The 25,942-nt window shown below is 32.7% G+C and overlaps 1 protein-coding gene, 1 long non-coding RNA gene and 1 pseudogene across 2 annotated transcripts in view; 1 reads left to right on the forward strand and 2 right to left on the reverse strand.

The window, feature by feature from the left end:
* The window catches only part of LOC128183550 (major vault protein-like), a 182,739-nt gene that overhangs the window by 38,940 nt on the left and 117,857 nt on the right, over positions 1 to 25,942 (forward strand). The window contains exons 3-4 of the mRNA XM_052852605.1: positions 15,165 to 15,228; positions 17,923 to 18,150. Coding sequence (XP_052708565.1) covers positions 15,165 to 15,228; positions 17,923 to 18,150 — 292 coding nt within the window. The remainder of the gene's footprint in view (positions 1 to 15,164; positions 15,229 to 17,922; positions 18,151 to 25,942) is intronic.
* LOC128183553 (uncharacterized) lies at positions 5,218 to 8,168 on the reverse strand (annotated as a pseudogene).
* LOC128183557 (uncharacterized) lies at positions 9,134 to 11,367 on the reverse strand. Its single transcript, XR_008243625.1, has 3 exons — positions 10,432 to 11,367; positions 10,086 to 10,150; positions 9,134 to 9,673 (listed from the first exon to the last, which is right to left on the reverse strand). It is a non-coding gene; the product is annotated as an uncharacterized LOC128183557 (long non-coding RNA).

The raw sequence follows: 25,942 nt of genomic DNA on the forward strand, positions 1-25,942 counted from the left end.
ACAGGATTTGATATCATTTTTTTGATAATCCATTAAGTCCAAAGTGAACTTTTCATTTCCACCCATGATGTACCAACTGATCAGATTTTAATATCATAAGCCTGTCAGTATTTAATAGATGACCCAGAGGGAGATATGAAAAGCTTATTGGCCAATAAAAAGCTAACAATGGAGCAGTCTGTCAAATCATGTGCAAAAATATGATGTACACATTTAATTAATTATGCTGATTGCAACACACTTCATTCCTGATGAATATTCTTCTTTACACATGGTTTACCTTCCTACATTTCACTACTTTACCTACATTAATATTTTTAATTCCAAGACATGAAGTAAAATATACATTGTTTATATATGACAAGTATTACTACATGTACATGTACTTGCTTTTTGTAGCATGAATGTATAAAATACAAAGTATCACACAGATCATTCACCTTACAATTCTCATCAATACCAGCATTTTACTTATGATATAAAAGCTAATTCCAATTATATATTAGTTACATAACACAGATTAAAATAAAACCCACATGGAAACAACTTTCCATCCAAGTAATTTTGTAATATAAAAATTGTAATACATGGGGTATATGTTGTCTTTATATATTTTCATATACGACATAATTGAATATTGTTTGGTGTATTTTATCATTTCTATGACCCATGCATTCATCTCCTAATGCAGTGTTTTTACATTTAAGATTGGTTTCTTAATTTTTCATATATTGCTGCAAATAAAAACTAAGTTAAAACAAAGAAAATGGAAAAAAAAGTAGTTAACACTTATCAACTTGGAGATGTGAGGATATATGTTACATGGAGTCTAATATTTTATGCAATATTTGCAAATATAACAAATTATTTAAGAAAATGAAAGTTAATATCTGCAAGGTCTAATCAATCATTTAATAAGTCAAAACCATGTGATTTTCTAAGATTCTAGCTTACAGACAGACATTGTAATATACTGGTATTTGATCATATAAAAAAAGTACTTTTATAGTTTATAGGTTTTTTGAAATGAGAATACTTTACAGTTAAAAAGTCTTGTTCTGCAGAGGTTTAGTCGGGTCGTAGAGATGTGTCCATTCGAATCAATAAGGAGTGTCCTTGGCTGTTGTTGATGTAACCCGAGTCGTAGTTTATGGAAATAGGCCTTTTTGGGGGACTTTCGAGCATTGTCCCGACCGGTGAAGCACTCATATGATCTCATCATGGCTACAGCAGACTTAGTAGTTCTAGACAATGGTAGCATTAAAATTCTTCTTCTTGCGATGAACTTGTTCCTTTCACTGGGCTGTACTTTATGATGTCTGTTCTATTTATCTTAAACAAGAATAATAAAGTTTCATTTAGATTTTTAAACAATAAACATAAGTCATTCAGCCTAACATGTAATAAAAGCATTCTGAATAAAATTCTGAATACAGAAGCTACTATGCAGTTGCCAGTTGCTGTTTAAACTATGTCATATAATGACTACAGTAGTATCTGGTCTAAAATGTTTCACTTTATGTTTGAAGCTATGTTATTTTCATTTTGATTCAATTATTGTTTGTTGAACAATGGAAAAAATAATCAACAATAAGTGTGTTTCACCCCCCCCCCCCCAATCAACCTCCTTTTCCAGAACTAAGACCTGGATTTCCCAAAAATTACTACAGTAAATTATAAACATCCAACACATGTATAAGTTAATGGTGAAAATAATCAATTTCAAAGCAATACCATGCGTTCACATCGTCCAGCTGGTCAAAACATTCACCCGAATCACCGAAGTCGGAACAGAGGATGCAACTAATCACAGGAAACATTTAATTTGTATGCTGTCAATGCTGAAAAAGAAAAACGTGAAAGATTTCATTTTCCGGATTTATTTAATAAATTTTTTTCGTTACATTTAGAGTTTGTAAATTGTATAATGTGCGAAAGATTCTTTGTTCGTCTTGTTTACCAACCAAGCATTCATATATTAGGGACGTTTATATAATTATATATGTGTATACCCTGGATAATCTTGATTATCATGCATATAAAGTTGGTTAATGGTTAACTTGGTCAAAACGTATATTTAAAAGAAATACGGTAATAAAAATTAAAACGCCGAACCAAGTTTGAAAAAATGACGCCATCTTGATTTGATGGCTCGAGATCTCGTTTACAAATGAGGGATAAATTAGAGCCTTGAAAATGTTATTGGGAGTATCTAGATTGTGAATTAAGTTACCTTGACATGAGTTCTTCATTCCTGCATTATCTCCTTGTTGTAGAGGCTATTAATGCTTCTCAATTCTCCATTTTACAACAGCACCTTCTTGTCCATTTTAACCTTCGCTCGGAATCATAAAGTGCGCCAATACTGACCAATCAGAACCTGCTAAATCTTGGAAAAGTGCATCTTGGGATAGTTTAAAATGAATAATGTTTAATCAAAATTATCATTTTTTACCAAATAGTTAACTTTTTACATGTATAATTATTTTAAATAAGAACTGTCGGAGTCAGTATTTCCTGGTTAAATACGACAAAGTATTGGCGTGTGTTTGTTACAATTGTATTTGTAACACGTGATTAACCAAACAAAAAATGGCCGACTGTTTGTTTACAAATGTCTAATGAAATTAAACAAGTTTTAATGAGACATATGTATCAGATTTTGTCTTTAACTATATTTTATTTACATGTACTGATGATTTTGCCAAACTAAATATGATAGAGCCATATATAGTTTACTGACAAGTTGGTCTTGACTTGTCCAATTTTCACCGCGATTCTAAGCTCGGTCATATTCTTATTCAAAATATAGAGGTGTGAAAATATTATGTTCATCACAGAGCAGGTTCTGCATGAACACACAGAAATCACAAATATAATTAAATGCCGATCAATTAACGGGGTCCGGTTAACAGCGTTCACCCATACGGTGAATTTACAACTACGATGAATTGATGGCAATTATTTTACAGTTACACATATGCACTGATTGGTCATGCGATGAACAGTCGTACGTTAAGAATACTTATGAAATTAAAATACAAACGCGTTAAACAAGCCGGGAAGTAAGACGTACATGTCGGACTGATATATAAACAAAATATAATTTTAATTATTTGGTATACTTTCTACATCAAATGTATACGAATGTATAATCAAATTTTAAAAATGGTGCAAAGTTAGACTTAACCAATAGGCATATAGCCCCCCCCCCCCCCCCCACTTTTTCTCGCCGGAAATGTAATTGTTCCTAAATTTACCTTGAAAGATTGAGAAGTTGGAGTAATAGGCATACTAGCCCCCCCCCCCCCCCCCCCCCCCCCCCCCCCCGACACGGATTAGGAATTTCATGATTTTGCGAAAAAAAAATTGGGTAGGGAAATTTATTTTCGGAAGTATATAGTATAGGTATACCCCCCCCCCCCCCCCACCACGGATTAGGATTTTCATGATTTTGGGAATTAGGGTTTTTTAGGGTTTTTCCTCAATATTTCTGAGGATAAGTCTAGCCCCCCTTTCAATTTGCTTCCGACGCCAGTGAATCATGATACAGTCATACATGCAGTAAAGTCTGAAATGCATGTAAATAATTAAACAATTATTATATTAGACTCAAACTCCAAGTGGGTTTTACTTGTTATTATCAACTGTAGAATTTAAAAAAAAAAATTCCTGTGTACATGTGTTGGCGTGGTATTAAAAAAGAAATGAATTAGCTCTAAACTTCAGGTTGTACGAATATTTGGTACGATTTGTAAAAATTTACAACGACTTTACCTTAATTTGTTTGCTTAATTAGTTACTGTACCTCAAGGTTCATTCAAATGATAACTAAATGATTTAAGAAGGAGTCTTACAAAATAGGTATATTAATTTATTTTACTAAATAATTATAATTTACTTATCAGTTTTCTAACTCAGGTACACACAAATTGAAAAAAAATTCCCACCGGGCTCCAGTTATAAACTCACGCTTCGTACTGTGTATATGTTATGTAACAGTCTTTTGTTCACTCCTGACAGAAAAAACCCTGCAATCCACACAGAATATACAGGAAAATCACAGGGGAGGTCACCTGGACAAAGAATGTATACACATGTATACACGTGCCCGAGTACCTAAGATTAATGATTTCATCATATGCATTAAACAAGATCAGACATCAGTTTTTCTTTTCAAATTCAATTAATTACTTAGTAAGGTTCTTAATCGCCTTATTTGCCACATTTGAAGATAGTTACACGTATACATATAGTTTCAGTCACGCTGAAACCTTACTATACATTTTAGTATGTACGGATTCATTATCATTAGGCTAGAATTAAACTTGATTAAACCTGTTGAAAATAAATGATATTACTATTAAACTCAAATTAAATTTAGTAATAGTTTCAGCAATGCGTAAACCATTTGGAATCTTAACTTAAAGTTTCAGCATACTGAAACCTAGCGAAAATGTTCTGAAACTGATTGATATTTCCATAATAATTTACACAACTTTTCACATGATTCAAATTTAGTTTCCGCATTGCGGAAACCATCAGGAATCTTAACTTAAAGTTTCAGCATACTGAAACCTAGCGGAAATGTTCTGAAACTGATTGATATTTCCATAATAATTTACACAACTATTCACACGATTCAAATTTAGTTTCCGCATTGCGGAAACCATCAGGAATCTTAGACTAAAGTTTCTGCTGACTGAAACCTAACGGATACTTGCTGAATCGATATAATGGTTTCCGCATTGCGGAAACTATACATGAAACTTCAACTTCAAGTTTCAGCAAGGTTTCCATATAGTTTCAGTTTTGCTGAAACTTGATTTTTCATCCAGTGCTGGCAATCAAATATTTATGAAATCAAAATTAACAACAATAAAACAAACAACTGGTAATTCTAAATAAAAAAGTTATTAAAACAATCTGTCAATCTAAACTGCATCTGCAATTAACAGTTCTACCACAGTGATATATTTGTAACCCTCATTCTTTTGGCATACAGAGGCTGAAACTCTTGATTTTAGACTCTCAGATCTGCCATAAAACCTTTCATCATAATTGTGTGTGTCTCAAATACATGTACTTAAAACATGTAGTATGAAATATTATTTACTAGAATACTTGCACTTGTGATTCTTTTTCAGTAAACTTACATTCTTTTTGGTGCTTTGCTTGCTACCATATGGTTGAAATTTTCGTTACTTTGCGTGGATCCTAAAGTGGCCAATTCCTCGACTCTTCCAACATATACTTTAAAAGGTCTTCCAGGGCAACACGTAATGGCTGATCTGTCAGAGGCTTACCATATGGCAAATTCCTTGGCTTGTACGTAGCCTGATTTTTCACTCCTGCACCATGCCCCACATTTGTTATGTTCACCTGAAATCAAATTTGATAAATTGCAGTCAATATCTAAACAAGATGAACTTTAATACATGTACTAAAAATGTATTTAATTATATTTAATGTTTCAAAACTTAGCACAGATCTCTCTCTCTCTCTCTCTCTCTCTCTCTCTCTCTCTATATATATATATATACCATACAGATGAGGAACAATCTTTTGCAGATCTTCTTTAAGCTGTGTTGATTTTGTTTGACACAATACATAAAGCATCTCTCCACATGACCCCGAACTTTAACATTTTTCAATGCTTTGAAGGTGTTACTCATATCAACTAGCTTGCCTGTGAAACCTTTGCGAGTATGATTACTATAATTGCACTTCTTTCTGATGTTAGGATCCACAGTGGCTTTGACCCTCGCAATCGTGGTAGAATCATTGTCCATGACCAAAGTGTTGACCTTCAATTCATCATTTAAAAAAAAAAATAAAACCATATTTTACATTATCATATACACATCAAAAAGTGATACTGTTTCTTCATTTCAGAAATACCTGCTTTCCTGTATTCATTATGTCTTGAAGCATTTCACAGGCCATAGCTGGCTCCATGGACTTTGCAGAGCTGCATGAGCATGCATGTTTTCTTGGGGGGACTCCCTTCTTCCTAGCATTTGTACAAATCCTACAGCGTTTTCTCATCACGGAAAACCCTAGACCCTTTTTTGTGGACTCTCCAATCAAAGTTGCATGTCCTATAATAATATTAACCAAAACTGTCTTATGCAAGAGGAAACCTCTTTGGTTCACTGCATTATCAAATATATTAAACTTTGGATGTAAAAAACATCCAATACTAGGTAACCCTTTATAAAATCAAATTTTCATTTATCACCGGGACAATAACTAAATCAAAATTTGTACTCAACCTGTCAAACTGTTGTAAGCACGGCCTGTACCTCTTTTTTGCCACGCTCCGTCGAAACTTGCTGTTAAATTTCCATCACTTCTAATAAAGTAACAAATGCATATTTTCTGGTTATATATTAAATATTTGGTTTCTGTGGTAGCATATAGAGGGAAAAATTAAATAACAACAGTCAGTGATTTTCTTTAAAAGTTAACTCAATAATATACGTACAATCTAACTTCTTCCTCAAAACTTTTCCTGCAGGTCTCCTCTGCCATGTCTGCTAGATGAGGTACAATTTCTCTTTCTCTGCACTTAATGCTCTTGGGTGGTATTGTTGGAATATTCATAGCAGACAATAAACTATTCACATGCATCTCTCCAAGACCAGCATCTATCATGCCTACAATCATTATAACATTTTCTTGTGAAAATCAAATACAATTTTCTTTTGTTTACTAATGTATCCCTAAGATTTATTTATTTGTTATCAAAATTAATTAAGTCTCATTCCAAGTTTGAAAGTTATCCTTACCTGCTGCCAACTTTGTGTTAACATCCCAAGCAATACCACCAGCGATAGTTTTATCCCGGCTGCCAGTCTGGTTGTTTCACTCGGTTAAATCGTTTATTATAAATAAATAATAAGTATTTATTTTGAAAATTTGATTTGAATAAATACTATGGATTTAATATTTGATTAAATGACTTTATTTCATGTAAATCGGTGAGAAAACAATTAATACAAACCGAAAGTACCGACATCGTTCCTCGGCGTCCTTTTTCTTCCCTCAGTTTTCGCTGTTTTCTTTGAAATTCCCTCTGCAAATCACTTCTTCCAGGGTTTATATGTAATTAGAAACATTTCCCAGAGTCGCTGACATGTTTTTGATGTTTCAAAATTGATCGGCGATGCTGTATTTACGGGTTTTTCGCCACATGGATTACCATTGTTTTCAAACAGCTTATCACTGCACCACGTGACCCTCTATCTAATAAACGGCAATTGGGAATATTAGTGGCTTGGAAAAGGGTCAATAAAAAGCTTAATAGCGCAGCGTGGGGGCAATGAAAATACCGAATTTTCATTTAGGTTATTATTCTATCTAAACTGCGCCAAATACCGCTAAATATAGCAACACGAGATCAGTCCTTTAACAAGTTGACAATAGTTACATCTCATCAGCAACATATGTCCTAATCCAAATTTTTTCTCACCAGTGCAATGGGCTGACTGCATAGCTGGCAAGACTTTAATCCGTCTGCCAAGATTCCTAAGTTAATTTTTAACAACACATTAGATATAATATTCCATAGCATATAAACTAAAATTACGGTGTATGGTCCACACAAATGTTGTCTGTTTTGGTTTGTTGTTATTACCTAGTTCTACAACTCTTCGTCCTATATAGCTACACGCCATTCCCCCTCTTTCAAGTTTTCATCAAGAGAAATTTCAATTTGCTGACTTGGATCGGGGATGTCACATGCATACTCATGATCGTAGCTAATAATTGGTACAACGTTAGCAGCTGAGGCGGTTTCTTGTCTCCATCGTGATTCCCTTCCACTTTCCAAAGCCTTATTTATTTTTTCCCTTCCCTTTTTACAAAATTTCCCCTTAAACTTCGCCATTTGTTGTTACAATAGCTAACTACCGGATATAAGAAACGCTGAGTAAAAGTCGAACCAAAACCGTAAAAAATTCACATCTCGGAAAACAAAAGTGTGGTTTATCGCGGCTCTAATTTTACATGTCGGTGTGACGTAGCGCGATACTCGGACTACTTTAAGAAAAAAATTACAGCGGAAAATCATCTTGAATTGTAGCCATTTGTTAATGTTGATTTTGAATAAAGATGAAAATAAAGGGTGGGCCTTAGTAAAATAGAGCGATATGCCTGTCTATACATTGCAGTCTGAGGCTCATTGAGAGGGGTAGGGGGCTAGACTTGATCAGAAATCTTATGAGCAAAAAAAAAGATTTTGAGTACGGCTATGTCTACCTTTGCAAAAAAAAAAGTTGGGGGTGGGGGGTGGTGGTGGGGGGGGGGGGGGGGGGCTGGACCCGTCCACCCAGTTCAGACGCCTTTGCATTGATTATACATGTAATAGCTCTATGCATTTTCAACTTTTTGGGGCCAACTCCTTATACGATAAATCTACACCAACTTTGTTGGTTTTTCAGACACAATTAAATAATTGAGAAGCAAAAAACAAAAAGGTTTTGAGCATGGCTATGTCTAACTTTGCCCCAAAAAAGTGGGGAGGGGAAACCCCCCCCTTCTACTCAGTTCCGACGCCTATGCATTGATTATACATGTACTTGTAATAGTTCTTCAACATATCACATGATAACATTTTTCATTCCAGTGTATTCATCGATCAAGTGAGTAAGGTTATAAAACGTCGCACGAGTTCACGCCTGGTAAACAACAATCGTTTATAATGCGGAAGACCAATAAAATTTTTGAATGTTCTTAATTTGAGCGTCTTGAGGTACAATTTTCTTCTTTCACATGTAGGAATTTTAAAAATAAAATACAATTACTAGCTATTACAATGTAGTTGAAGATGAGTATGTACATATATACCCCTGCGAGATGATCATGAACAATTCATGATTTTCCCTTTAATGATTCATGAATTATATTCATGAAATGTTCATGAAAAGTTCATGAAGATCCCATGAACTTATTATTGGACATTTTAAAGTCATGAATTTTTGTTCATGAGAAAATGTTGATGAATATTCATGAACATACTTTTTCATGAATAATTCATGAACAGTTATATTCATGAAGCTTCATCATTTGATGAATGTCCAATAATAAGTTCATCAGATCTTCATGAACTGTTCATGAATAAGCTGAAAATTCTTACCTTCTACATTTTGTATATAAAAAGGTAAAATCTCCTAAGAAATCAAATATAAAATACTTTATTATGATAAATTGAAGAATAATGAGACAATATCTTAAGTATCACATAATTCTTATGTACTGACTATCACTTTAAATAATCAGTAAGTTTAATAAGTTGTTTTAAAAAACAAGTAATGATATCAATGCTAACTCATTAGCTTTAAAGGAATGTTACAATATTAGAATTGACATACCAATATGCAATGATTTGAAATATAAGCGACATTAGAATATTATTACTAGTTGATAACTATCAATATGTTCTTTATGAAATCTTCCTTTGTTGCATCTTCCTTGCCTTTGCTCATGTTGATTTCACTTGTATTCCATATATTGCAATGTACATTTACTGCATGGTAGGTAAAATGCTCCATCCTTTAAATGATTATTTTCTACAAACCCAAAGTGTCTTGGTGACAATACTTCTTGGTGGCAATTCTTCAGGCTTCACATATAGCCCCTTCGGTGGCAGAAGAGTTGTACCTCTTCTGTACTGTACAAAAATGATATGACAAATAGCAGTATAATTATGACTTATCGTTTAAAACATTTGGAACATCAACTAATCACTCAATCATCTCATTTGATTTTTATTTCAAATATTTTTATCAAATGATAATGCTGAAATTGCACTAGAGCTTAAGAATGAGGGTGCTTAAATACCCTAGAAAAAGTGATATCGCAGAAAAATAAAACAAGATGAAACAAGATGAAAAATTCAGGAGAAAACATAAATAGGCATTATGCCTGCTGTTCAATCCATTTCAATGTATCTATATACTTGAATAAAATACTTCTTAAATTTATTACGATGAAACTATAACTGTTTTCAAATTTGTAAATGATACTGGTCATTCTTATTAGAAATTTTCAATTACTTGCAATAGCATTTATTTATTACTTACTGAAATTTATGTTCAATGATCACTATCTTTAGGGGTGTCCAATATTCTGGTTTCACTGCATAATTCTAGCGTAAAAACAAAATTTGTATTAACTCAAATGACATCAGCATATAAATTTACCTTGTAATTGCACCAATTTAGGTATATCAAATGTGTAATTTATTATCAATTATGTAGTTAAAACTTATAAGTTAGTCAAAAAAGAATTTCCCTACATATTAAAAACCGCCATTTTGAAATGTTTGAAAAAATGAACAAAAATTAATACGTTATAAATACGTTTTGACTTCCTTATTACATAAAAGTTATTTCAATATACATGTATACATACTATTACATGTATTACCTTTAATACCATTACTTTGAACTACATCTGCTGCATTATCTTCTTGCATGTTCCATACTTAATTAATCCATCGCTCATGTTGAAGATCCATCTGCTTTCATTCAAAATTCGTAATCACTGGGCGGAAGTGACGTAATAGAATCAAAACAACTCGCTGACTGTGTATTCTGAGACTCTTTCATTTGGTAAAATAATTTGTTTTTAACATATGTTAATAATAATAAAAAAATATCTTTAAATGAAACTAATTATAAAATGCTTAAGTTTTCATTATTATATTTTCAGAGATTGAAGAAACGTACGATTTAATATCGTTCGGTTTACACAAATTGTGTCTGTTAAATTTCAACCCCCTCCGTTTTTGAACCCTCAAGGTTTTGGAACTTAAAAAATAATTTACACTCAATTAAATATTCTTTCATACTTTATTTCTATAATTCGCATTAATGTTTTAAAGTAAATATTTTCATTATTGCTTAACATTAAGTTAATTGACAAATTGAAGTTCAGTCGTGTGTTTTTGTAACGGAGGCGAATCGACATGACACCTCATTAACAATGGCGGACTCCTCGAAACTCTGAGTGTAGTAACGGTAGTTGTCTGAGTTTAAACAGCTAATCATAAATGCATTGTTGGAAGTTCTCAACGGAATATTTACGTAACGGATTTGTAACTTCTTAGAATGAATCGCTTTCAAATGTGTGCAACAGTAATGCCTTTTACAAAGAAACCGCAAAGGTTCTAAACTCGACGGGGTCCAAATTTCAACCGAATGTGCTCGGAACATTTTCTCTGTCGTTCTCCCAGGAACAGACGCACTTCGTCTTGTGTGTATTTATGCTTCTATGACAGACTGACAACCGACCACGTCTTTAATAAACTTGATATACAATGTACTTCAAACAAGTTGGAATTCAACGTATACTAAATCTTTTTTCCAAAGTAATATGCAAATTTTTAAATTATTTCACTTTTTAGCTCACCTGAGCTGAAAGCTCAAGTGAGCTATTCTGATCACATTTTGTCCGTCGTCCGTCTGTCCGTCCGTCTGTCCGTCTGTCCGTCCGTCCGTCTGTCCGTCTGTCCGTCTGTAAACTTTTTACATTTTGAACTTCTTCTCTAAAACCGCTTATCCAATTTCAACCAAATTTGGCACAAAGCATCCTTATGGGAGGGCGAATATAAATTGCAGAAATAAAAGTTTGATCTGTATTCAAAGCGGAGAAAACCTTGAAACTGTAGAAAAAGGGGGGTGCATTTTTAAAAATCTTCTTCTCAAGAACTACCGAGGCAAATTCAACCTAGTTTAGCATAAATTATCCTTATGGGAAGGAAAATATAAATTGCAAAAATTAAGTGGTAATTCTGTTTCAAATCTGAGTTATTACGAAAATAATAATAAAGGAAAGGCGTGTTTCAATCAGTTTAATAGCTTCGGGTTCGGCATACGGTAAAATGATTCCATACTTCTAAAACGAGGTTCTTTGTTTAAAGCAGCCATGACATTATACGAAAAAGGTCTTTCTGACTATGATGAATTTGCTTGTTGTGCAACAGTTTGCGTATGAAGGGAAATTTTGAAACATACAAAATATATTGGTGCCGATTTTGTGAAGTAAATTGAGGCTAAATATTTCAATGCGTTGATAGTTTTCACACATGACGATGGTGTTAGCTTGTTCTGATTTTCGTTTCGTTCTCATTATGCTTTGTAACCTGGGAACTATCGTCTGTATTTCGTGATTTTTACGTATCAAATCAAACAGAGACTTCGGTAAATCAAACAGTTAACTGTTTACCTGCGCAAATTAAGCAAAATCGGATGTAGGGGTACTGAAATACAATTCATTCTATCGGTAATTCGGCATAATCTTTTGCGTAATGGTACATGTAGATTAATGCAATAGGTTTTGTTGAGATGCTCGGCATTTTCTCGAGTTTATTCAGTTTAAATAGAGTTTGATATCGCTGACGGAAATATGTAGGTATATACATGTATATATATGATTCATTTCGAAAAAATAAATTGTGTTCTTTATTTGTTATACATGTAGTGCATGTTTCTTGTGTTTAATTGTTTACAATTTCTATTTACTAACCATATTTGAGTGTTAAGCTTCGAATTATAAGCAAGATACAGAGATTTGCTCACAATTCTATGTTTGTACACAGATCTTAAAAACTAAAGCTTAAAAAATTAAAAAATTTGTCAATATTTATTAAGAAAATTTACAAAGCCTGTTCTTCCAGAAACCAACTTTAACAACTTATTGTATTGTAACCTTAACCTTTTTAGCTCACCTGAGGGTGGGGCCACAATGGGGGGTCGAAGTTTAACAAATGAATATATAGAGTAAATCTTTAAAAATCTTCTCCTCAGAAACTAATCAGCCAGGAAAGCTGAAACTTGTGTGAAAGCATCATCAGGTAATGTAGATAAAAATTTGTGAAAATCATGATCTCCGGAGGTAGGGTGGGGCCACAATGAAGGATCGAAGTTTTACATAGGAATATATAGAATAAATCTTTAAAAATCTTCTTCTCAGAAACTAATCGGCCAGGAAAGCTGACACCTGTGTGGAAGTATCCTCAGGTAGTGTAGATTCAAAGTTGTGAAAATCATGACCCCCGGGGTACGGTGGGGCCACAATGGGGGATCGAAGTTTAATATAGGAATATATAGAGTAAATCTTTAAAAATCTTCTTCTCAGAAACTAATCTGCCGGCAATGCTGAATCTTCTTCGGAAGCATCCTCAGGTAGTGTTGATTCACAGTTGTGAAAATAATAACCCCTGGGGGTAGAATGGGGCCACAATGGGGGGTCGAAGTTTAACATATGATTATATAGAGTAAATCTTTAAAAATCTTCTTCTCAGAAACTAATTAGCCAGGAAAGCTGAAACTTGTGTGGAAGCATCCTCAGGTAGTGTAGATTCAAATTTGTGAAAATCATAACCCTGGGGGTAGGTTAGGGCCACAATGGGAGGTCGATGTTTTACATAGGAATAAACAGTGTAAATCTTTTAAAATCTTCTTCTCAGAAACTAATCAGCCAGGAAAGCTGAAACTTGTGTGAAAGCATCCTCAGGTAGTGTAGATTCATAGTTGTGAAAATCATGATCCCCAGGGGTAGGGTGGGGCCACAATGGGGGGGTCAAAGTTTAACAAAGGAATATATAGGGTAAATCTTTAAAAATCTTCTCAGAAACTAATCAGCCAGATGTTTCTTTATAATTGTTAAGAATTTGGCCCCAGGACAATTCTTTGGCCTCCCGAGAAGGTTCAGAGTTTGATGTACGTTTATATCTAATATATAAACTATTGTTAAGGATCATTTTGAGAACTGCAATACTCAACATATGATATGACTATAAAATCATCTTGTTAGAAAAGGGACTAATGATTATAAACATAAGAATATCCAGGGGAAAATGGATTTTATTTATACAGGATCTACATGTATTATTGTACATTGTCCAGATAGTTTGTATTATGACTCCATTAAGCTGATTTTATCATACCTATTATTCCTCAGGTGAGCGATGTGGCCCATGGGCCTCTTGTTCAGTTTAGTTTACAAGATTTTTAACAACATTAACAGCCATAATGTATCATCTGCAAAGACTGATTATTCACTGATAAATTATATCATTTTTAAAAAATATATAAATTGAACAATGAAGAAATTAAGCGTCAAATTTAGGATCTAGTAATGACCATTTGATCATGATGTCTGAGACCTTCGTTGTTGTCAATGAATTTACATGTTTCTTAGAATTGAATAAATAATATAACTATAATATATCACATCTTTCTTTTTCAAAATTAAAGATGCCACATTTATATAGGTGTTTGCATGAATATTCATGAATGTTCATGAAGACTGTTTTACTATTAATATTTTAAGATGTATAATTTTTTTTAAAAAGATAATGTTCTGAATACTAGAGTAAACTATGTAATTTATAAAAGTATTTGAAATTAATTATATATTTCGTAAATTAGAACTTCATGAAAATTCATGAATGTTCAATACCTAGAACTATAATTTCCTGTATTCTTGTATATTCATAATTTGTTCATGAATTACATTTTAAGAATATATTCATGAATAAAATTCATGAACCACCTTTATGAACCAGTTATGAACCAGTCATGAATACATCATGAAACTTCATGAACGGTTCATTAAAGTTCTTAAAATCATGAATTTCATCTCGCAGGGGAATACATGCATATTCTCATATATAATTTGATCATGTTTTTAAAGTGAGGGGGCAGAACTAAAATAAAGGGAAGTAGAGTTAACAGTGTATAACCCCTACCAAAAATTTAGTTTTATTTCTTGCATAAGATCTTATTTTTGATAAAAATGGTATTTCATAAGGGTACAATGTCAAAGATTAAGTGTAGGAAAATAAGTGTAAAATTTGGATACAGTTTATTTTATGGGATTCTTTTTTTGTTTTTCTACCGAGGGGCCAATATGGCACAATATCCTTTGTACACCCATATAAAGCCATTGTTGCTCAGGTGAGCGATGTGGCCCCATGGGCCTCTTGCTCATAATTGTAATCTCTTGTATTAATTCTTGAGTTAAAAATTCTTCAAGGATTTAATTTTGTTGATTTATGTGGCCAAGGAAAATAATGAAATTAAATCCTCAACGAATATTTCTGCTCCTACAGTATTTAAATAAAAGATAAAAACACATGTATGATTTATTTTCAGCAAGTACATACCAGGGGAAGTCAGTGAGTTGAAGATTGGACAGACTGCCGTCAGATTTAACTCTGTGAGTAAATAATAATATAAATCAATTTTATGTATATTTGGTTAATACTCCAACTTTCAACAGATAGTGGTAGTTTATTTACACACCTTTACATTGATTTGATGACTAATAAGTAGTCAAATCAATGTGAAGTTTGTAAATTCACCATTAAACAAGCAGTGCACTGTAACTTCAACCTGTAATGGCTTTTATTATACCCTACGCAACAAAGTCTGTCAGTCAGTTGGTCAGTTCTGTTTTTTTGTAAGTGCAACTCCTCTTAAACCACTCAAGTAATGTAATTTAGTGAAACTTTGTTGGCATTTAGGACACAATGTGCAGGTGTGCATATACCAGGAAAATTCAGATTCCATTATTTTTCTTAAAGTTTTGGTCCTTATAGCCGTTATCTGACAAATCTTTGATTCTTACATAGAATTAATCTTAAAGGGACTTGGACACGATTTGACATAAAATTTTCAAATTTTATTTTTCCATTTTTAATGTTTATACTAATGAATATAGAGGTTTATAATGCTTTGTCAAAATTTGAAAGTCAAATATCAAATTATAAGCAAGATACAGAGTTCATAATTCTTTGTTTTGTAAACAAAGCTCAGTATTGTCATTTTTTACATGTGTGTTGTATTGGTGTGAGTTTCAATCAAATGTATCTTTCTTTTGTTGATAATAGTATTTATGAAGATATTGAATTAGTTTAAATTGTTTTTGGCCTGTCATTTTGTCTAAGAAATTGTAATTTTCTACATTACATTTTTTGTAAACAACTATAAGACTCGAGCTTTGTTTACATAACAATCAATTCTTAGCTCTGTAACTTGCTTGTAACTTGACTGTAACATTCAATATTTTGGTCAATCATTTAAAATGCACCAGTTAACTGTTTTATACATAAAAAATAAAAATAAAATTTTTGATCTTTAATCGTGTCCAAGTTCCTTTAAGCATTTCTAAGTATTCATCTAATGAAATGTTATTTTTCTTGCCACCTTGTACATTGACAAATCTGTTTGCAATGAGTCGATTTCTCTGAAGTTCTGGAAGAATACCTGATATGATTAAGGGCTGTTAAATGAATAGACCTTATCATAAACGATATCAGTAGTAAATTGCCTGACGAATACAATGATACTGTCTAAATGTTTATATAGCATTTGCATATAAAAAAGGTTAATAAGTCAAAAACTAGCACATGTTTTTGTGTGCAATTAATACACAATTATTTCAATGGGTGGCAATGTAGCTCCCAGGTTGTTAATCCGAAAATTTTTCTTACAGGGAGCTACAGACCAGCAGCTAGTTTGTATCTCTTAACGTAGCTCGCGGGTTTGCTGACGTCACAGTAGGAATCGACGTAAAGAGTTGACCGTCATAGTAAACTCATAGGCTACATTTCTTTTTAAAAAAAATGACAAATGTCTGATCGAGATATTTAGAAGTATAAAAGGAAATATTTCAAAAAGCTTAAATGCAGTTTATTACTGTTTATACAAACATTTATTATTATCTGAAAATTTAAAGATGTCACATACATTGTCATATTTTGTTCTATAAAGTATGAGTGTGCGTTGAAATTCTTCCATTTAAAATCATGCATGTTTTAAAATAGACAAGTAAATCAATTGAACCGTAGGCATTAACTTCGCTATTTTTTTATTTTTTTTTTACAATTATAACTTCCGTAATTTTAACTACCGATCAAATTTTTGAAATTCTTTTGGCTTGAGCTAATTATTTTATACGATTACAAACTTTTATGTCAGTAGTTGCCCGGCAATTTTTTCATAAAAGCAAAAATAGCAATTTTTTGTATCTTTGCAGCCTTACATTAATTGCATTTGGGTATTTGATAACATTCACAATAATGTATAATTAATATTTACATGTTCTAAAATGTGTTAATCAGCTAGTCTTGTCAATAAATGCATTTCAATTTTTGGGTTCTCAGACGTAAGGAGATAATGACGTCGGGCTAACGTCGTAATGAAAATATAAGGTTTGGAGTAATCTTTTAAATCTTTAAAGTTGTTTTGCCAAAAATTGGCCGAGAACACATACTGATTATTTTTTATGAATTGATTCAAAATTATCTCCTCTGTTATTGTGTTAAGTATAATTAATTTCGTCTGAATCCTTTAAAAGTTTGGAGCATAATTTTGAAATGCGTTTCTCGACTAAGATGTGCATTTTACTATATATTTCATTGAAATGGCGTCGCTTGATTTTATTAATGACACGGTATTTAAAACACGGTAACATGATTACCGCGTAGACGAATCTCAAATAAATTTTAGAAATAAAACTCTGAAACCTATGGATCACGTGGACAGATTTTCAAGGTAGGTTTTCTCACAAGCATGTAAACCCGCGAGCTACCTTAAGGTGGCCCCTCCATGAGTTTAAACTTACTCTTAGGATAAAGGAGGAGTTTTTACATAATAATCACATTTGCAGACAAAGCAGGAAGTTTAAAAAATGTAATTATAAGCAATAAATCATTTGAAAAAAAAGATATACAACTCCCATAAATAACTTCAAGGATATATGCAAACAAATTTTCATAATGTTCTAACACATGTTACTTAATTTGTGTGCACACCACTGCAGTTACAGGACTATATCTTTCAAAAAAAAGGATTCAATCTCTGAATATATTAATATTTATGTTATTGTTGGTCATATTGTTATTTTCAGGATTCCCCGTTCCCACTTTATCCAGGAGAAACACTCCCAGATGCTCCTCGATTTTTGAAAAATGAGCCTGATCTAACAAATGCCATTAAACCCTTACCTGTTATTAAAGCCAATTATGCCATCAGATTGATTGCAAATATTGACTTTGAAGATGCCCAGGGTCAGCATATGGCAGGAGAGAAGTGGCAGCTGGAAGGACCCCTCACATACAAACCTCAGCCTGAAGCAGTATGTATCATGTATAAAAAAACTTCTTCTATTAGTTCACTGTCTGATTGGAGTAGAACACTATTTTTATGCCCCCCTTCGGAGAAGGGAGGGCATATTTCTTTGCTGCTGACCGGTCGGTCGGTCGGTCCACCAACAGTTTCCGTTCATTTTCTTTGCAAAGGATAAACATATTGAAATGAATTTTTGTATACAGGTTTATCATGATAATATCTAGGTCAAGTTCAATATTGGGTTCGATCGAGCAATTTTTGACAGAGTTATTGCCCTTGGACTTAGAAAAATTCGAGTTATTTGCAGTTTCCGCTCATTTCTTTTGCAGAGGATGAACATATTGAAATGAAATTTTGTATACAGGTTTATCTTGATAATATCTAGGTCAAGTTTGATATTGGGTTCGATCGAGCAATTTTCGACAGAGTAATTGCCCTTGGACTTAAAAAAATACAGGTTATTTGCAGTTTCGCTCATTTTTTTAGCAGAGGGTGCACATATTAATATGAAATTTGATATGCAGGTTTATCTAAATAATATCGAGGTCAAATTTGATTTTGGGTATGATAGAGCAATTTGTGGCAGAGTTATGCCCCTTGGACTTAGAAAAATTCTAGTTATTTGCAGTTTACGTTCATTTTCTTTGTGGATGTTTCCAAGGGAGGGGGGCATATGGTTTTCACAAACATCTCTTGTTAATAAAGAAGTTAACTATTTTTATAAGTTTTTAAAATTTATTAGTCAAGTAAATTGATGAAGTGACCATATGGGGCATTGATTTAAATGAAATTCAAAATTACTGATATGATTGTAGTGTTTTTGGCAATTTTAAAATTGTTTGTCAATTAAAACTTTTTTTTTTACATAGTATGGTAATTATTTAGGGTAATGTTTTGGGAGTTTATTAAATTTGACAAGCTCATCAAAGAAAATCATAGTCCTATGGGATCAATTTTCTGATATGGAGTTCCAATGTACCATAGGAGAAACATCTGTCAAGACTCTTATTAGAAAGGTGTTCAAAGTTTTATCAACAGAAGAGCATTGCTTGGCTACTGGTATTTCCATTTACTGCAAAGGGTGGAATTATTCTCATTGTGTTGGTTTGTCTAAAACAATAAAATAAAAAAAAATCATCAGATACATATATTTGTAAATGTATTACTGTTATACATATACATACAGTGAAATTCTGACAATTTTGATTTTAATTTTTCTTTGTTACCTATTTTCTTTTTTAGCTCACCTGAGCTTTCTATTCTGATCACATTTTGTATGTCGTCCGTCTGTCTGTCCGTCTGTAAACTTTTCACATTTTCAACATCTTCTCAAGAACCACTGGGCCAATTTCAACCAAACTTGGCACAAAGCATCTTTAGCCTAAGGGATTCAAAGTTGTGAAAATTTAGGACCACGCCCTTTTGTAAAGGGAGATAATAAGGAATTTATGAATATTTTCGAGAAATTTTCAAAAATCTTCTTATCAAGAACCATAAGACCAGGTAAGCTGAAACTTGTGTGAAAGCATCCTCAGGTAGTGTAGATTCAAAGTTGTGAAAATCATGACCCCCGAGGGTAGGGTGGGCCCACAATGGGGGGTCGAAGTTTAACATAGGAATATATAAAGTAAATCTTTAAAAATCTTCTTCTTAGAAATTAATCAGCCAGGAAAGCTGAAACTTTGTGAAAGCATCCTCAGGTAGTGTAGATTCAAAGTTGTGAAAATCATGAATTCCGGGGGAAGGGTGGGGCCACAATGGGGGGTCGAAGTTTCACATAGGAATATATAAAGTAAATCTTTAAAAATGTTCTTCTCAGAAACTAATCAGCCAGCAAAGCTGAAACTTGTGTGGAAGCATCCTCAGGTAGTGTAGATTCAAAGTTGTCAAAATCATAAATCATAAACCCCGGGGGTAATATTGGGCCACAACTGGGGGTCAAAGTTTTACATATGAATATATAGAGTAAATCTTTAAAAATCTTCTTCTCAGAAACTAATCAGCCAGGAAAGGTGAAACTTGTTTCAAAGCATCCTCAGGTAGTGTAGATTTAAAGTTGTGAAAATCATGACCCCCGGGTGTAGGGTGGGGCCACAATGGGGGGTCGAAGTTTAACATAGGAATATATAGAGTAAATCTTTAAAATCTTCTTCTCAGAAACTAATCAGCCAGATAATAATTGTTAAGCCCAGGACAATTCTTTGGCCTCATAAGAAGGTATAGAGTTTATATCCCATATATAAACTATTGTTAAGGATCTTTTTGAGAACTGCAATACTCAACATTTGATATGACCATAAAAATGGATTTTATTTATACCGGATCTTCATGTATTATTGTACATTGTCCAGATAGTTTGTATTGTGACTCCATTAGGCTGATTTTATCATACCTATTGTTCCTCAGGTGAGCGATGTGGCCCATGGGCCTCTTGTTTTACAATTCTAGAATTTTTTTATTTGTATCTTCGAAACCTTAATTATTCAATTCAATTTTTTGTCCCCTTTTGAAATTAGCCTTGTGGAGGTATTAGTCCCATTAGGACAGTTCTAGCTATTACTGGTCCTAACTTCACCAAACTTGAATGGATGGTGTGTCTTATGATACTGATGCACCTGACAAGCATGGATGCTGAACCTGAGCCATAGGTTTTGGATGCCGGAGGAGGTTAAAGCCTCAGTCACAACTGGTCATACGTGTTTGGTGAATGTGCATGTGCTATGGGTTTTTCCAGTCGTGGCTCCCGTGGCTGATCGTAGCATGAAAAATTGTGTTGAAGTGATTGAAAGTGCAGTTTAAGACAAACGGATGCTTGATGTGCCAGTTGAAGGTGTCATGTACAATTTTGTTTGGAGACGGGCAACGACCGTAGGAACTGTACTTGTGTCGTACTATAAGGATTTTTTGTCCCCCACCGCAACGCGGAGCGGGGACATAGAAATGCCGGGCGTCCGTCCGTGCGTCCGTGTGTCCATGCGTCTCTGCATCCGTGTGTCCGTCCGTCACACTTTTTTGTAAGCGCTCTCATGCCTACAAATTTTGACGCATTTTCATTAAATTTATACCAAATGTTTTTACAATTAATACTTTGGTCAAGTTCGAAAATCAGCATTGGTGGATACTTTTTGTTTGAATTATTGGACTTTAATCACAATAATGACTCCGTTTTATCAAAAAATTGACCTTGTAAGCGCTCTCATGCCTACAAATTTTGACGCATTTTCATTAAATTTATACCAAATGTTTATACCACTAATACTTTGGTCAAGTTCGAAAATCAACATTGGTCGATACTTTTTATTGGAGTTATGGGACTTTGATCACAATAATGACTCCGCTTTATCCAAAAATTGACCTTGTAAGCGCTCTCATGCCTACAAATTTTGGTGGATTTTCATTAAATTTATACCAAATGTCTATACCACTAATACTTTGGTCGAGTTCGAAAATTAGCATTGGTCGATACTTTTTGTTTGAGTTATGGGACTTTGACCACAATAATGACTCCGTTTTATCCAAAAATTGACCTTGTAAGCGCTCTCATACCTACAAATTTTGACGGATTTTCATTAAATTTATACCAAATGTTTATACCACTAATACTTTGGTCAAGTTCTTTTAGATTGTAGTATTTTGGATATATTTGCGACAGGAAAAATAGAAAAAAAAATGGGTGGTGGGGGTAAAAAAATGTTCCTCCCAACCTCCCCACACATTTAATTCTGGAACAGCCCTGAATGTTTGAAAATATTCCAATATACAGTATACTAGTATACTGCTTGACCGGCGGGGGACCCAGGAATTCTATTCTTGTTTAATGAACATTTTTTATATCTATCTTGTGTATGGGCAATTCGCACGCACCACGAGCAGAATGGTGTATGCATGATGTAAGTATGATGTACGTCTACTGTACGTTTCATTTATATGTTGATGGTGAGCAGAGGTAACTTGCAGTTAACGTACGTGTAACGCAAGGGACAAGTGAGATCCCCTTACGTCATTTGTGCAAGTCAAATCATACGGTTATTTTACAGGTTCCTTGAGTGAGGTGCAAGTGTGTTTTCAGATCTCGCAAGGAAACCGTGGTGATTGTTGTGCATGTCCAACAGCCACCGTGCATGCTTACGGGAAGCGTATGTCCTTCCAAAATTGTAAGATGCACTTGCGTGTCTTGCAAGATTTTTTATTAAAATCCGCCTGTAGACTACCTGTAGAAGCACGTGCGACCAGTTGTGACTAATGCTTATGGTTTTAATAGCTGGTTAAAGTTTTTGAAACAGGTGCCCTCTGATGATAATATCTTAGTTATTACTTGTCCTAACTTCACCAAACTTGCATGGATGATGTGTCTTATGATACTGATGCACCAGATAGGCTTGAATGCTGAACTTGAGCTATAGGTTTTGAATGCTAGATAAGCTTTAGTTTTTTGGAACAGGTCACATGTGTTAAAGATAGATATATGATACAATATAATATCAAATGTTATGTTGTACAAGTTGTATGATACAATATGATATTGTATCAAATTTTTTGTTATTTTATGATATGATATTGTATCATGATATTGTTATGTATAGTATTTTATATTATGATACGGTATAATATTGTATTATGCTTTTGTATTATTAATTAATTATTTTTTTCACATGATATTGCTATATATAATATTGTATTGTATGATACATATTGTATATAACATAATATTGTATCATACAAAATTTTATAGTATGATATAGGTTTCTATTATATATTATATTACATGAAATTGTATTTATTATATGATATTGTATAATTACATAATAGTGTATTATATGATATTGAAAATAAAATATGAATTTGGTTTATATAATATATTTCATATCACATGAAATTGAATTATATAATATTGTAATTATATTGTATCTTATAATTCAATATGTATAATATGATACTGTATTATATAATATTTTCTATATTATTTGATATTGTATCATATGATGTGATACAATGTTGTATCAAATTGTATTGTATCATAAGATACAATATCATATTAAGTATCAAATATGATACAGTATCATGCAATATTATACTACATTAATTTATACAAAATCATATCAAATGTTACAATATTGTGATGTTTTATGTGATATGATATTGTATCATATAATAATATATTGTTTCATTCATATATATAATTATATATATAAAACTTTGACCCGTGCATACACTGGTTAACATTGCATATGATATGGGACATTTACGAAATAGATACATCAAAACACCATATATTGTTGATATTTGCATAACCAAGCTTGAAGCCTACAATAATGCTATTAATTTCACTACACCCTGCTAAGTTGGAATAATTTAACCGTGTCTTTGGAAAGGCCTTTACCACAGTTAAAATGCCTTGCATATACACTGTACCTGTAATGTAGCAGAAGATTGCAGATTCGCTCCAAAAATAATCGATTTTGGAGAAAATAAAGTTGCATTGAAACTAACAGTCAAATTGTTCATAACAAACCATTTTGAAGCTGTAAATATCTTTCTTCAAAAAGGTTAATTTTGTAATTGCAGATTTCAACATTTTTTTCAACAACGTTTTTTACACACCATGTTTACATTCGAATCTCTCTGGACTTTTTATAGTTACTGTAAATGCACTGTGTTAGAGTTATCTCCCGTATTTTCTTTAATGAACAGAATAAAAAATTCCAATGAAAATTTACACGAATTTGTTTTATTCTTTCTAAGTTTATCAGTGCAAATGTGATATTGTGGAAACATGCCCAAGAGTGTAAAAAATTTTGAGGAATTTTCGTTGATTTTTAATTAGCGAAGCTTGATTGAGAGAAAATAAAAAACAAATTGGCAATCTTCAAGTACCAATGATGTTTGAAATATATAAAACAAATGACAGTACTCTTCTGATTTATCGGTATTAAAGCCCAAAAATTTGAGTCTATTATTTTAATATGGTAGTAATATATATATATATATATATATATATATATATATATATATATATATATATATATATATATATATATATATATATATATATATATATATACACACACAGTGAAACACGCTTATAACGAAGTCCCAGGGACGGCCAATTTAACTTCGTTATAAGCGTAATTCGTTATATCTGTCAAGTTTACAACATGAAATAGAGACTTGGGGAATGAAATTCACTTCGCTGTATGCGTCAATTCATTATAAGCGTGTTCGCTATAACCGTGTTTTACTGTGTGTATATATATATACACACACAGAACAGGCAACGCTAATCCCGTGTTTCCCGCACCCCCTCACGGTATAAACACATCGAGGTGATCGGCCAGGTGAGACAGGTATACCGCGTTCCCATCACAGTAAACTCATCATCTACCTGTCCCTGCCAAGGTAAAATTATCTATGGAAAAGTATCGTATACAAGCGGGAGTTATCTCCCCGAATAACAAATAACTTGCATGTTTTTTTATCCCCTCGCGCAACTTGTTGCGAAGGGGATATAGCATTGCTATTGTGCGTGTGTGTGTGTTCGTATGTATGTATGTATGTATGTATGTATGTATGTATGTATGTATGTGTGCTCTCTATCTCAATTTTCTAGTAAATTAAAAAAAAAACTTCCAATGGAATTTCCTTAACCTTTGCACAAGTATGCCTCATTGTAAAAGATTAAAACAAATGCAATATCATATTAATTGGTCAATTTTTAATGCAAAAACTTTAATGATAAAATTACACAAAATTCGTTCAAAACTAAAAATATTTATCATAGATTGCACACTTCTGTAAAATAATAAATAAAAAATGCATGTGCCATTCAAAACCATTAAATTATACTATTACAAATTATTATTTCATTAAATCAATGTCATAACCAACTTTATATACGAGTAATCAATCGAACTTTCTGAGTAAGTTATCAATCTTCCACTTCACTTCTTTGAAACCAAAGTGAAAGTAAGCAGTTCAAATCAACAACTTGATATTTTTTGGATTTAGATCGAGTACAGGTAAAGAAAATGTAGTTTTTGCAGTAATGTAGGGATAGTAGAATGTGGTCTTACTATATATTCCTAAGTAATACATCCCTATACACAATAACTCATGTCGCGAGGGGATGCTCCGCTTAGCGGTGCCCTTGTTTATATTTAATGACGATATTTAACCAGATTTTGACAGAGATTATAATCGAAATACTTGGAGTCTTTTTTACTATTTTTTTTTTATTTCATAGCTATTAAATAAATTATTAAAGTATTTAATACTTATGAAGCAATTGCAAATAAAATAATTTTCAAATCCATTATCATATTTTAAGAAGGCCGTTAAAATAAAAATTATCATGAAATGATTTTAATTGCCAATTAAATTATAAATGTGTACGCAGTGTGATTATGTTTTCTTAACAATTAATTGGACTGCCTACATTTGTATTGTTTGTTGTTGAAGTCCATGCGTGTCAACTAATGATGAGCAAGTGATTAAAAATTAGGGCTTCCTATAGAGGTTAGCATTCGCTCGCGATTGAGTCCCTCTCTCTCTCTCTCTCTCTCTCTCTCTCTCTCTCTTTCTCTCTCTCTCTTAACAGAATAACTAGATAATTTTTTTTGAGAACGAAATGTTGTTAAACAGTTCTTATGTTCTTACACATTTTAAAGAAATTAAGAACACGTTTAAAAAGTTTTGCTGTTGATATAAAACATTTTAGTAAATGTATTGATATCATTTTATGTGTGCATGTACATGTAATCTTATTGAATATATAGCTACTACACATAGGTAAAGCCGTTTTC

This window comes from Crassostrea angulata, chromosome 5 (genome assembly GCF_025612915.1).
Source record: "Crassostrea angulata isolate pt1a10 chromosome 5, ASM2561291v2, whole genome shotgun sequence".
Classification (NCBI taxonomy): Eukaryota; Metazoa; Mollusca; class Bivalvia; order Ostreida; family Ostreidae; genus Magallana; species Magallana angulata.